The following is a 13,600-nucleotide window of genomic DNA, read 5'->3' as shown; positions in this document are numbered from 1 at the left end:
CAATGTGCGTTCACCGCGATGTCCCCAAACACGGATGCGACGATCACGATGCTGCAAACAGAACCTGGATTCATCCGAAAAAATCAAGTTTTGCCATTCGTGCACCCAGGTTCGTCATTGAGTACATCATCGCAGGCGTTCCTGTCTGTGATGCAGCGTCAAGCGTAACCGCAGCTAGCCATGGTCTCGGAGCTGACAGTCCATGCTGCTGCAGACGTCGTCGAATTGTTCGTGCAGACGGTTGTTGTCTTGCAAACGTCCTCATCTGTTGACTCAGGGATCGAGACGTGGCTGCACGATCCTTTCCAGCCATGCGGGTAAGATGCCTGTCATCTCGACTGCTAACGATACTAGGCCGTTGGGATCCAGAACGGCGTTCCACATTACCCTCGTGAACCCACCGATTCCATATTCTGCTGACAGTCATTGGATCTCGACCAACGCGAGCAGCAGTGTTGCGGTACGATAAACCGACCTTTATCAAAGTCGGAAACGTGATGGTACGCACTTCTCCTCCTCACACGAGGCATCACAACAACGTTTCACCAGGCAACGCCGGTCAACTGCTGTTTGCGTATGAGAAATCGGTTGGAAACTTTCCTCATGTCAGCACGTTGTACGTGTCGCCACCGGCGCGAACCTTGTGTGAATGCTCTGAAAGGCTAATCATTTGCATATCACAGCATCTTCTTCCTGTCGGTTAAATTTCGCGTCTGTAGCACGTCATCTTCGTGGTGTAGGAATTTTAATGGCCAGTAGTGTATATTTCGTTCCCTAGAGGCGAGTGCAGTGAAGTGACGACTGTGCCTCCCCGTGACGCAGCGGCTGGTCGGCCTGAAACATTCACTCGCAGCCGGCGGCCAGCGGCGCATCCCCTGGCCCAGCGCTGCCCTCGCTTGCCCCTCCCCGACCTGAGCCCGGCGCGCGCTATTATTGTGTGGCCTCCGACAGCAGCGAGGGTCAGTGCTGTGCGGTGCGGTGCGGCGAGGTCCAGGCCAGTGCAGCAGCGCCGGCAGTATCGACGGCCGGCGGCGGCGGCGACAGCGCGACACGGAACGCCACTCGGCGCCAGCATCCATCAAACGCGGCGGCCGGCCGCGCATAATAGCGGCCAGTCGCGTCCGGTGCGGGCCGCGAAGAAGTGGCGCGCGGCCGCGCTGGGGTCGACCGCACAATGCACGCGGAAAAAAGAAAAGAAAAACGTGTGCCCTGCGCGCACAGTGGACGGCGGCCGGCGGTGCTGGGGGGCGCGCGCGCGTGTCAACCCGCGTGACAAATTCACTGGCGCCGGCCGGACGGATCGCGCGCCCCGCAGGAAAAATCGACCACGCTCCGGGCTCCAGAGGCCTTCTCCAGCCCAGCGGCCCTTCCCCTTCTACTCCTTACTTTCTCCTACCCTCTTTCATCCTCCTGTTTCCCCCCGTCTCGTGTTGTTCAGTACCCCGCACTGCTCCCACTCGCCTCGCCCCACAACACACCCCAGCCCGCGCCAGTCTACCGTCATTTTTTTTCTTCGCCAACGAGGGTAGTTACCGGGCAGGAGGGTGTTTCTTCATCAATCTCCGCCGCCTCGCGCGCCTTCTCATCGGAGGCGTCCGCCCCCGCCTTCCCACGGTTCGTTTCCACCCCCGCGCCGTGTCGAGCCGGTAATTACTCTCTTGTAGCGGGCAGACGTCCCCGCGCGCCGCTCACAGCTGCGCCCCACTCGAGGCTCGCTCTTTGATGAATTTTGCTCAGCCGCGGTGGCAGCAGACCCGGCGGTGGTGCGCGGCTCAGGGCTGCAAACTAAATGCACACCAAGAGTCTCAGCACCGACTGCCTTCCCCGGTTAATGCTGTGTGACATGAAATTTGCTTTAAATGTACAAGCTAACAATGATTACACTTATCGCTTAACGAGTATTTACACTACTGGCCATTAAAATTGCTATACCACGAAGATGACGTGCTACAGACGCGAAATTTAACCGACAGGTTGAAGATGCTGTGATATGCAAATGATTAGCTTTTCAGAGCATTCACACAAGGTTGGCGCCGGTGGCGATACCTACAACGTGCTGACATGAGGAAAATTTACAACCGATTTCTCATACACAAACAGCAATTAACCGGCCTTGCCTGGTGAAACGTTGTTGTGATGCCTCGTGTAAGGAGGAGAAATGCGTACCTTCTCGTTTCCGACTTTGATAAAGGTCGGATTGTAGCCTATCGCGATTGCGGTTTATCGTATCGCAACATCTGCTCGCGTTGGTCGAGATCCAATGACTGTCAGCAGAATATGGAATCGGTGGGTTCAGGAGGGTAATACGGAACGCCGTGCTGGATCCCAACGGCCTCGTATCTCTAGCACTCGAGATTACAGGCATCTTACCCGCATGGCTGGAAAGGATCGCGCAGCCACGTCTCGATCCCTGAGTCAACAGTTGGGGACGGTTGCAAGGCAACAACTATCTGCACGAACAGTTCGACGACGTTTGTAGCAGCATGGACTATCAGCTCGGAGACCATGGCTACGGTTACCCTTGACGCTGCATCACAGACAGGAACGCCTGCGATGCTGTACTCAAATGGCTCTGAGCACTATGGGACTCAACTGCTAAGGTCATTAGTCCCCTAGAACTTAGAACTAGTTAAACATAACTAACCTAAGGACATCACAAACATCCATGCCCGAGGCAGGATTCGAACCTGCGACCGTAGCGGTCTTGCGGTTCCAGACTGCAGCGCCTTTAACCGCACGGCCACTTCGGCCGGCTTGCTGTACTCAACGACGAACCTGGGTGCACGAATGGCAAAACTTCATTCTTTCTGATGAATCCAGGTTCTGTTTACAGCATCTGGATGGTCGTGTCCGTGTTTGGTGACATCGCGGTGAACGCACATTGAAACCGTGTATTCGTCATCGCCATACTGGCGTATCACCCGGCATGATGGTATGGGGTGCCACTGGTTACACGTCTCGGTCACCACTTGTTCGCATTGACGGCACTTTGAACAGTGGACGTTACATTTCAGATGTGTTACGACCCGTGGCTCTACCCTTCATCCGATCCCTGCGAAACGCTGCATTTCAGCAGGATAATGCACGACAGCATGTTGCAGGTCCTGTACGGGCCTTTCTGGAGGTTCCACTGCTGCTCTGGCCAGCTCATTCTCCAGATCTCTCACCTATTTAAAACGTCTGGTCAATGGTGGCCGAGCCACTGGCTCGTCACAGTACGCCAGTCACTATTCTTGATGAACTGTGGTATTGTGTTGAATTTGTATAGGCAGCTGTACCTGTACATGCCATCCAAGCTTTGTTTGACTCAGTGCCCAGTCGTATCTAGGCCGTTATTACGGCCAGAGGTGGTTGTTCTGGGTACTGATTTCTCAGGATCTATGCGCCCAAATTGCTTGAATTTGTGATCACATGTCGGTTGTAGTATGATATATTTGTCCAACGAATACCCGTTTATCATCTGCATTTATTCTTGGTGTAGCAATTTTAATGGCCAGTAGAGTAGGTTCTAATAACCTCAATGGGCAATATTCATTTCTTGACTAAAAAAAAAAATCAAATGGCTCTGAGCACTATGGGACTCAACATCTGTGGTCATCAGTCCCCTAGAACTTAGAACTACTTAAACCTAACTAACCTAAGGACATCACACATCCATGCCCGAGGCAGGATTCGAACCTGCGACCGTAGCAGTCACGCGGTTCCAGACTGAAGCGCCTAGAACCGCTCGGCCACCAACGGCCGGCTTGACTAAAAAAGTTAACCACAAAAAATATGTCTGTGTAACTTCGAACACTTACACGCAACTGGCGGCTATGTACGGGGGTAATGCAACGCATTTTTTTGGCTTCAACAATTCTTTACTGAACGTAATGAGAATTACACATACGAAAGAACGGTGTTTTATCTACACATCTTATTTTTACACGTAATCTCTATTCCCTTCTGTGGCCCTCCTCCATCGCGAAACAAGGGCGTGTGTGCCCTGTCAGTGGGAATCCTCTTCCTGGTGGCGGTGCTAGTGCTTCACTGTGTGAACTTCCTTAGCTGATTGACAGATGCAGCGCCAACTGCAGAGTCGTAATGCGTCTGTCCTCGCGAATGACAACATCAGCTCGCTGCAACATGTGACAGTCATGGATGGTCTCCTCGACCGCTGCAAATTGTGGAGCTCCGTCGAACCGCCTTCTGATGACCTCACCCTCCGTGCCCAGCGACAGCAGATGCCCCATAGACTTCGCACAAGCGTTTGTGGATATCCCCCACAGGGTCCTTCTCTGCAGTGAGAAATTCAATCACGGAACGCAGCATCTCCGAGGTACTGATGAAGTGGGGATTTTCCCGTAGGACCATTTCACGAGTCCATTTTGCATCTCGACGGACTTGGGCAATTCCAGGAGGACAATGCGACACCCCACACGTCCTGAATTGCTACTGAGTGGTTCCAGGAACACTCTTCTGAGTCTAAACACTTCCACTGGCGACCGAACTCCACAGACATGGACACTATTGAGCATATCTGGGATGCCTTGCAGCGTGCTGTGCAGAAGAGGTCTCCATCCACTCGTACTCTTACGGATTTATGGACAGTCCTGCAGGATTCATGGTGTCAGTTCCCTCCAGCACTACTTCAGACATTAGTCGAGTCCATTCCACGTCATATCGCGGCACTTCTGCGAGCTGTCGGAGTCCCTACACCATATTAGGCAGGTATAGCAGTTCCTTTGGCTCTTCAGTGTAGGAAGGCGAAATCTATAAAATCCCATAACGAATGGAAGTAAAACTAACCGCAAGACTGCTGTAATTGGTGTTTCCATTACTATCACAACCGAAAATAGTATCACATTTCCGCACCATTTTGCAACGATCGTAAGCAAAAATAAAACCACTCAAGATGATGATGACGATGATGTTGGTTTGTGGAGCGCTCAACATCGAAGTCATCAGCTCCTGTACAAGTTCTCAGTCTTTCCAGTTCCAATCTCGCCACTTTCCTAATTATGATAAAAGACTGAAGAGGGGAAATCGTGCTGTACCCTTGCAACCACCACAGGTGCGCCACCGCACGTTTGGTCACGATGTCCTGTTTTATTTATTTTGACGACTTTCCCTCTTCTCGTGTTTGAGTTTTGACTACGATCGCTCGGGGATTCTCAGTGCGCTAATGTGACACAGTTTTCACCTGATGACGCTGTTTTTATGCAGCGAAACAGACTGTGACAATAAAGAAATCGCCAATTACAGCTGTCTTGCAGTTCATTTTAGCTCCACTCAGTATGAATTTTAAAGGCTGTGGCCTCATTAATAAGTTCTAGAAAATCCCAACTGAAGGACTGGTCAATATAACCATCTACCGCCGTCTGTTGTTGAAAAAAAAAGAAAAAAAACAGAATAACACGCGACCAAGTGTCATTTCCGACGTTGTAACAATACTGAAACAGAGCAAACGTCTCGAGAAGTTTGTCAATGAATGAAAAGTGTGAAACAAAGCAACTTTAGAAACACGTCAGTCTGCAGCAGTCTTTCAATCCTTTTTTACCTCTAGAGCAGGGTCTCCAAACATTTTAGTCCGCGGGCCACATTGACTCCTCCACGAAGTCATAAGGGCCAAGATCTACCTAGTGGGATTAAAGCACCCTAGCACTCCATGATCACCGTAATGTAAGGCTAAAGGAAAGATGAAATCGCAAAAATCTAAGGTTGTGGGAATACCCAACACTGAAACGAACTGCGATTTTTATTTAATTACATAATTTTGATTGGTGGACGTACCTGACCGAAATTCTGACGTATTTTATTCTGGCAAATTTCACTGACAAAAAAGTGTGTCACTGCACATTCTTCACGAAAGCGTCCTGCAAAGTTAACGAAATCTCAAAATCATTGTTAGAAACACTATTACTGCAAGACGTAGAGGTAGAGAATATCAACGCATTGTTATTTCAAGCGACGCAACAATAAGTTTAGTTATGTAGTCTTGTAGCGAATAGCAGAGCCAGAGCATATATTTGATAGTTCTGCTGCGTGATTGTGTCCGACAGTGTCGCGGTGTATTGGTTGCGATAGGCTTCGGAACTCAATTGTTGGCAGTACAGGTAGCACCTCAAATGTTTGGCGGGCCGGATACCGGGGGTGTCCGGCCAGCTAACGCGGGCCGGTTTGCCGACCATCGCGGGCCGGTTTCGGCCCGCGGGCCGTAGTTTGGAGACCCCTGCTCTAGAGGTATGACCAATTGAACAGGTCTGGTGACGTACCAATTTCATTTTTGCAGTGTGTAGTTGCGGTCAACCCAAAGAAGCACTGCTCATCACTTCTTTCATAGGATGTCCAGTTTTTCCTGTTAGACTCCGCCCTCGGTAGCTGCGTTGTCAGAGTGACAGATTGTCAATTCTAAGGGCCCGGGTTCGATTCCCGGCTTGGTCGGAGATTTTCTCCGCTCGGGGACTTGGTGTTGTGTTGTCATCATCACCATCGTTTCATCCCTATCGACTCGCAAGTCGCTGAAGTGGCGTCAAATAGAAAGACTTGCACCAGGCGAGTGGTCTACTCGACAGGAGGGCCTCGTCATACGACATTATTATTATTATTTCCTGTTAGAAACAAAGTGATTTTTGAAGCGTAATTTTCGTGTCAGTTCTATAGAACGGCCCCAAATTATTCTAGTGCGATATCGGTCTTGCCGACATGTATTAACAGGGACAATGAAACACGCAGAATGTCCAGCACGCCAGGAGCTACTGCTCCTCTCTGCCCCACACTGATTGCTACCGCCATGTAGCAGTGCTGCTCAGTGGCTGCTGGAGTACTGATTATTCATCCGGGTTTACTGAGACTATTAATACATATCGATAAAACCAGTATTGCATTATACTCATTTGCAGCCGCTCTGCGCAATGGGCATGCAAAATGTATCTTTGAAAATGATTTCGTTTGCAGCTGGAAAAAAACCGAGACTTTTCGCCGACACTGGGCGTCGCATGAAAGACGTTATGAGCAGTGTTTTGTTCGGACAGAGTCCAGGTACACATTACAAAACGAAACTGCAAACATGCTCCGAGACACCGAAGAAAATGCGTCTGATGATTCTTAGGTAGGACAACCTGTGTATACTAGATGTTGTTGTTATGGTCTTCAGTCCTGAGACTAGTTTGATGCAGCTCTCCAGGCTACTCTATCCTGTGCAAACTTCTTCATCTCCCAGTACTTACTGCAACCTGCATCCTTCTGAATCTGCTTAGTGTATTCATCTCTTGGTCTCCCTCTACGATTTTTACCCTCCACGCTGCCCTCCAATACTAAATTGGTGGTCCCTTGATGTCTCAGAACATGTCCTACCAACCGGTCCCTTCTTCTTATCAAGTTGTGCCACAAACTCCTCTTCTCCCCAATTCTATTCAATACCTCCTCATTAGATATGTGATCTACCCATCTAATATTCAGCATTCTTCTGTAGCACCACATTTCGAAAGCTTCTATTCTCTTCTTGTCCAAACTATTTATCGTGCATGTTTCACTTCCATACATGGCTACACTCCATACAAATACTTTCAGAAACGACTTCCTGACACTTACATCTATACTCGATGTTAACAAATTTCTCTTCTTCAGATACGCTTTCCTTGCCATTGCCAGTGTACATTTTATATCCTCTCTACTTCAACCATCATCAGTTATTTTGCTCCCCAAATAGCAATACTCCTTTACTACTTTAAGTGTCTCATTTCCTAATCTAATTCCCTCAGCATCACCCGACTTAATTCGACTACATTCCATTATCCTCATTTTGCTTTTGTTGATGTTCATCTTATATCCTCATTTCAAGACACTGTCCATTCCGTTCAACTGCTCTTCCAAGTCCTTTGCTGTCTCTGACAGAATTACAGTGTCATCGGCGAACCTCAAAGTTTTAATTTCCTCTTCTCCATGGATTTTAATACCTACTCCGAATTTTTCTTGTGTTTCATTTACTGCTTGCTCAATATATAGATTGAATTACATCGGGGAGAGGCTACATCCCTGTCTCACTCCATTCCCAACCGCTGCTTCCCTAGATACTTATAGTTGAAGTACAGCTACCTTCAAATGTATGTGAAATCTTATGGGACTTAACTGCTAAGGTCATCAGTCCCTAAGCTTACACACTACTTAACCTAAATCATCCTAAGGACAAACAAACATACCCATGCCCGAGGGAGGACTCGAACCTCCGCCGGGACCAGCCGCACAGTACATGACTGCAGCGCCTAGACCACTCGGCTAATCCCGCGTGGCAGTACAGCTATTCACAGAGATCCAGTGGGATCTGTAATTACCATGTGGCACTGAAACTTGTTAGATATTCTAATGCGTTAATGCGGAATCGATTTTCCCGGAAATAAAATTACTTCCAGTTTTGGCCACCAGGTGCATATTTGGTGTTGTGAATGCAAAATACGTAGAGAAATGTTTCCATATCTAATGGATTTCAAACGGAACGTGGGTAGAAAGGTGAAAGAAGTAAGAGAAGCATGATGTTTTGTTTTCATTACTACCACTTACACAACCCGGTTCAATATGAGGATCGGAGGCGTCGACGAGATGCTGTACACCGCCAGATTTGCACATAATGACCAAAATTGGAACTAATTTTTTTCCGGCGTAAATCGGTTCCGCATTAACGCATTACCATATGTACCAAGAATCGCTGCCATACGATAATTAGAGTCCATAGTGGAAATCTGTGTGTCCGGCCGCTGTGGCCGAGCGGTTCTAGGCCGTTCAGTCTAGAACCGCACTGTTGCTACGGTCGCAGGTTCGAATGCTGCATCTGGCATGGATGTGTGTGATGTCTTTAGGTTAGTTAGGTTTGAGTAGTTCTAAGTCTAGGGGACTGATGACCTAAGATGTTAAGTCCCGTAGTGCTTGGAGCCATTTGATTTTTTGGATATCTGTGAGTAGCAGCACTTTAATTATAACCACCCGGTATGTACACTGATGAAAAAAAAAGTAACACCCTCAAGGACTGTGTTATAATATGTGCATTCTGAGTGGTTGTAGGTTTACTGAATCATTTGTCACGATCATCCGGGATCAAATGGTGCTCCGGAGGTCTTTCTGCGCACCCTTCGTTTTGTCTCTGCAGGCAGTAACTGCGTTGAGTTTCAATGTTCATTCTAGAGTACAACCATTTCCCGGCGATGAAAACGGACTGCTGCTTAAGAGGTTCAGCCATTTGAACTGGGACGCACTGTCGGTCTGCGGAAATCTGGGCGGACGTATCGACGGATCGCTCCACATGTTGGGCACAGTATGTCGGTGGCGTGTCGCTGCTTTTATCACTGGTCTGTGGAACATTCCCACAGCTTCAGGCAAGGTTCTGGAGGTCGGCGTAGTACAGACACACCTCAAGATCGACCCTCATGTGCGAGCGGCGGTGACCGATCGAACATCATCCAGGGACGAAATCCGACCACAAGTTGCACTTGCTGTGTCATCAGGGACCATAGGGAACCGTCTGGTTGTAACAGGATTGAGATTCACGTTTACCTTTGGGCCAGAGCACGAGTAGTCTGGTGTCGTGAGAACCAGCTGCAGAGTGGACTGGCCCTCTCTGTTCTTACTGATGAGAGTTATTTCTCTCTGTATGCGAGTGGCGGACGTCCTTGTGTACGGCGTAGATTTGGTGAGCTACCTGTTCCGGAGTGCATTCACTAACGACACACGGGTCCCATTCCAGATTTCATACTGGAGGGGCCATAAGTTACAATTCACGGTCGTATTTGGTGTTTCCGCAGGGTGAAGTAACCAGCAATCGCTACTTTGTACAGGCTGCTTTACGCCTGCTACTGCCATTTCTTTCAAAGGAAGGCGATATGCAAGAACCGTTGCCGAATTGCAAGTAAGGCGTAAGATGCTTGGGACAGTCTATCGCAGGATTAGACACCTTTATGAGCGTTTGCATGCCTGTGTTACCGTCACACGGCGGTACTGTCCCTAAAGCCTGTAGTTGACCAGCAGCATAAAGCAGTACCAAAAGCAAGGCTACAGATCAAAAGAAGAGAAATCGTGGAGCCCGACAACAGCAGAAAACAGTCGGCTACAGAATGTAAATAATAATAACAATAACATTAAAAATAATAACAATAATAAAGTTCTGATCCGCGGGTCCGAACCCGACCACTGATTAAGTATTGAATAAAAATCATCAGCTATGCCGGACGAAGACTTCCGGTATAAGAAGTCACCTCCGTTCTGACAATTATCTTGTCAAAGAAGGCGGTGGAGCGGTCAGAGATTCAAGTCCCTCTCCTGTCTTTGGGGTGGTAACCTGTTCCTAAAAGGCGGAAGAATTAGCAAATCAACAGTAAGAGGGTGTGGAAGGCAATGGAAACATTACATTAAAGGCACATAATCTGCATTCCAGGACATGCGGAGTGCAACTGAAAAAGTGTCATGATGATCTCTCCAGTACCAAAAGATTCCGCTATGATCTCCGGGAGGGTACTACCAAGGGGCAGGTGACCATGAGAAACAGGTGAAATAAGAAACCCCCTAATAACACTCTACAAGTCACAGCTTGGGATACCAGCAGTTTGAACGAAGTAGGAAAGCTACAAAACCTGAAAAGGGATGTGCAGAGAGAGACTCAGTCTACACATACTGGGGGTCAGTGAAGTGAAAGGGAAAGAAGGTAAGGATTTCTGGTTGGAAGAATATAGTGTAATATCAACAACAGTAGAAATTGTATAACGGGAGCATAATTCATGATGAAAAGGAAGTAGGGCAGAGAGCGAACGACTGTGAAGAGTTCAGTAAAAGTGGTGTTTCCATCGCATTTGATAGCAAACCAAAGCCGACAACGATCACAATACGATTACATTTCAACGTTGCAAGCAGAAGATGAAGAGATTAAGTATATCAGGATACTGAACAGGTATTTTGTTATATAAAGGGAGATGAAGATCTAACAATCATGGGGGATTGAAACGCCGTTCAAAGTGGTGGAATAGAAGAAAGGCTTACTGGAGAATATTCACAGGGAAGAACGAATGAGAGAGGAGAAAGAATAATAGAGTTCTGAAATAAATTTCTGATAGTAATTGTAAATACTCTGTTGAAGAATCACAAGAGGAAAACGTGTGCTTCGAAAATGCCCAGAGACACAGAAGCTTTCAGCTGGATTACTTCATGGTAAGACTGAGATACCGAAATCAGATATTGGATTGTAAGGCGTACCCAGGTGCAGACATAGATCGGAATTTGGTAATCATGAAAAGTAGACTGGATTTTAAGAGAATCTTTCGGAAGAAACGCTGAGGATGAAAGTGGGATAATGAAGTGCTGAGGGAGAATGAGAGACATACATAGGAGTTACGTCGGAAACAAAAGAAAGGTTAAAGAGAGGGATTAAAATTCAGGGTGAAAGGATATTAATGATATTCGCTGATCAAATTTCTATCCCCTTTGAAAATGAAGAAGATTTGCTGGGTCTGTTGAATGTCGGGTGGGTACAAAATATGGACTCAAAGACAACTTGAAAAAGACGAAAGTGACGAGAACCAGGAGAAATGACACTAGCGAGAAATTTAACACCAAAAAGTAGATGAAGTTAAGGAAATCCGCCACCTCGAAAGCCGAATTATCCACGACGGACGAAGGAAGGACACAAAACGCAGACTAGCACAAGCAAAGATTGCGTTCCTGCCCAAGAGAAGTCTATTGGTATCGAGCTTACGCCTTAATTTCAGGAAGACATTTCTGAGAATGTATATTTAGAGTACAGTATTGTATGGCAATGAATCATGGACAGTGTAAAAATCAAGGGAATCGAAGCGTTTGAGATGTTTGAGATGTTTTGCTACAGAAGAATGTTGGAAATTAGGTGAACTGATGAGGTATGGAATGAGAAGGCTCTCCGCAGATTCAGTGAGTAAAGGAACATATGGAAAACACTAACAAGAAGATGGGACAGAATAACAGACATGTGTTAGAGCATTATGGATTAAGCTCCATGGTACTAGAGAGTAAAAACTGTAGGGGGTGGGGGGCAGAGATTTGAAAATATCCTACAAATAATTGAGAGCGTAGGCTGCAAGTGCTACACTGAGATGAAGATGTTAGCGCAGGAGAGTAATTCATGGGGGGGGGGGGGGGGGGGACGCATCAAACTAGTTAGAAAACCGATAACTGAAAAGTATATATAATCTTTGCGTCCGACATCTAGCCGATAGATCGCGCCATGGGGAGCAACTTTTGCCACAGACAAATTGTTCACCGATGTTTCCCGGCGACGCCAGGCGTTTTTTAGTTTTCGTGCAACGTCACATTGATAAGTGGACTCGTACTGCCAAATCGTTTGCAAATTTGACTCGATATTGTAATCACCAAACTAACGTAATATAGCCTCTCAACTCGTGAAGTTTGGTTTCCTCTTCCGTTTCCGTGTGCTTCGCGCTTTTGTTACGCAGTCAAGTTTGTAGACGAGACCACTTGAGTATATGGATGGAGGTAATAGAAGCGCTAATTATCGTAAGCGTTAATACTGGAAGATTTTCTAAGCTCGAGTGTGAACGTTTTTGTGTATAAATAAGTAATATATTGAGTATTGTGAACTATGACCGTACGCTACTGAACTGGTTTTCTGTCTTCGTGTGTGTCTGTGCTGTAATCCTGAATAATGCAAGTCGTGTCGTTACGGAAATGCTATCTGATATGAATGAGTCACCAAAACTGTTTCAAACTATATAGTTGTATTTGAGTTAACTTCTATCAAATTAATTAGTAAACGTAAAATTGTACATTAAATAAGATGTGTTGTGAAACTTTGTATTGTGCAGTGCAGTGCAGTGGACAGTGCCACAATGCGTGACGTCACAACACATGACTTGCAATTCCAACAGACAATACTAACAAGTAAAAAAGCTCGGTGAAATTAAAAAACGAATTTTGAAAGAATAAATAACCAAAAATGTTTCCCAAAAACGTTCTTTGATTTACGTAAGCAACTGAGTAAACAAAATTCCAAACGCTAGATAATACACACTTAGACGTAAGACTGCACTGTAACAATAAGTCTGTATGCATAAGAAATGAAATCTAAACTGATATTTACTTAAACTCAACCTGATAACAATTTTGAAATGCTGTGAATGATTTAACTGTGTCCTGACTATAATTTTAAACTGCCCCTAACAAACGTATAGCTTGCCTGTGGTAAGGGAAACTCGGCATTGCTGGAAGTCATGAACATACTCGTAAAAAAATGCAGCGAGCGTAGCAGCAAATTATCTAAATGAAAGAACACACTTGCGCAGTGTAACGCAGCGACGTGCAACTACGCTAAGCACATTAAGCATGAGTTTCACTTTTGTACGGCTGAGTTCCGCTCAGTGCAATGCGGCGACACATACGATCAAAAAATAGAGTTTTTGAGGAGACAGTGGATGGTACTGCATTCACTAAATGATGGAAAAGAAAGTAGCATTCAAAAGCTATACTGAAACTTTAATTCTTTCCGTAATATTTACAACCATCTTTAGAAAAATTATCTACTTTAAAATATGACCATACATGAAAAGAATTAAAATGGTTCAGCTTCTGAGTTTAAGCCATGTGAACAGGT

General features: G+C 46.4%; 1 protein-coding gene across 1 annotated transcript in view; it reads left to right on the top strand.

Moving 5' to 3' along the window:
* The window catches only part of LOC124620036 (60S ribosomal protein L22-like), a 79,920-nt gene extending 78,815 nt beyond the window's left edge, over positions 1-1,105 (top strand). Inside the window, exon 2 of the mRNA XM_047146702.1 lies at positions 854-1,105. Within this exon, the coding sequence (XP_047002658.1) occupies positions 854-1,105 (252 nt within the window). The remainder of the gene's footprint in view (positions 1-853) is intronic.
* The last annotated feature ends 12,495 nt before the right edge of the window (positions 1,106-13,600 follow it).

The sequence above is a fragment of the Schistocerca americana genome, chromosome 6, assembly GCF_021461395.2.
Source record: "Schistocerca americana isolate TAMUIC-IGC-003095 chromosome 6, iqSchAmer2.1, whole genome shotgun sequence".
NCBI lineage: Eukaryota > Metazoa > Arthropoda > Insecta > Orthoptera > Acrididae > Schistocerca > Schistocerca americana.
Note: the sequence above shows the minus strand (reverse complement) of the source record. Positions and strands in the feature narration are given on the sequence as shown.